General features: G+C 48.6%; 1 protein-coding gene across 1 annotated transcript; it reads right to left on the bottom strand.

The window, feature by feature from the left end:
* Positions 1–51: 51 nt before the first annotated feature.
* Positions 52–854, bottom strand: Pmar_PMAR001607 (hypothetical protein; the record flags this gene model as incomplete). The annotated part of the gene is made up of 6 exons (XM_002782801.1): positions 52–158; positions 217–298; positions 347–447; positions 500–569; positions 616–722; positions 774–854. Coding segments are annotated over 6 exons (548 nt in total), but the record flags the coding sequence as incomplete, so codon positions are not given.
* Positions 855–1,030: the final 176 nt, after the last annotated feature.

The following is a 1,030-nucleotide window of genomic DNA, read 5'->3' as shown; positions in this document are numbered from 1 at the left end:
AAACATGGGGTTAATACAGAGAAACAAGCTAGCGTATTAAACACGCCTTACCGCCAGTCCACCCGCTTGAGTGAACTCGTTCCTGAGACTAATTCTCGAGGTAACTTCGCAAAGACTGAACTTCTCGCTACGCCAATGCTCGAAAAATACTGTTGAACCTGATAAGCGGAGCGATGCAAAAATATCTAGCCTTGGCTCCATGTAACAACAACATACTGGGACTTGCTGGTCTAGCCACCTTCACAATGGGCAGAGGGATGCGGATGTAGTTGTTGATAGGACTACCATCAGACAGTACCTGGGGAGGGACCTCCACCACAGCTACTGTCAATGACACTATTCTCACGTAGTTGATGCACATAACAGGAGGGAACTCATATGGCGACCTAACCAATAGTCGGCCGGTGAACTCACGTTTCGATCCACCCATCACCACTGGGCTCCGACCTAAGATATCACCAGCAAACTAACAACAGCAACGTCCATTCGCTACCATTACTAGGGACAGGTTCTATGGCGAAGTCAAGGGCCGAAACCTTCCTAGGCTCAGCTATCAGATTCGCTTGTACCTGCACACAGAGAGATATACCCATACCAAAACTCTCACACTTATACCAATGGCGAGGCCCCCTTATTAAATAGCTCGAACTTGAGATCAATACCAAGGCCTTGCACAGAGCAGTGCATTCTCAAACTAACAGCATTATCTTCAAAAACGCATCCTGACCAACACAGCGTGTGGCTACAAGCCTCCAACGAGAGGGGCAGCCGACCTGAATACTCCCCACTTCCACATTGGAGCATAAGTCGGTACTGATCGCTGATAGGCTGAGCTAAGGCGTGGACTTCCGTTCCTGACGAGTGACAGGAATCATCAGCGTCACTCGCCACGAAATTAAATTACTTCCCCAATCAATATCGTTGGTCTGTCGGAAGAACAATGGGTCCTTCATATCAGCCACTGTAGCCTGAGACTGTATCCGCGTAAGGGAGTCTCTGCTAGGAGTGGCATAGTCCAAAGTTCCATTTG

The sequence above is a fragment of the Perkinsus marinus genome, assembly GCF_000006405.1.
Source record: "Perkinsus marinus ATCC 50983 genomic scaffold scf_1104296938190, whole genome shotgun sequence".
In the NCBI taxonomy this organism is placed as follows: domain Eukaryota; phylum Perkinsozoa; order Perkinsida; family Perkinsidae; genus Perkinsus; species Perkinsus marinus.
The sequence above is the reverse complement of the archived record's forward strand: the minus strand, read 5'-3'. Positions and strand labels throughout refer to the sequence as shown.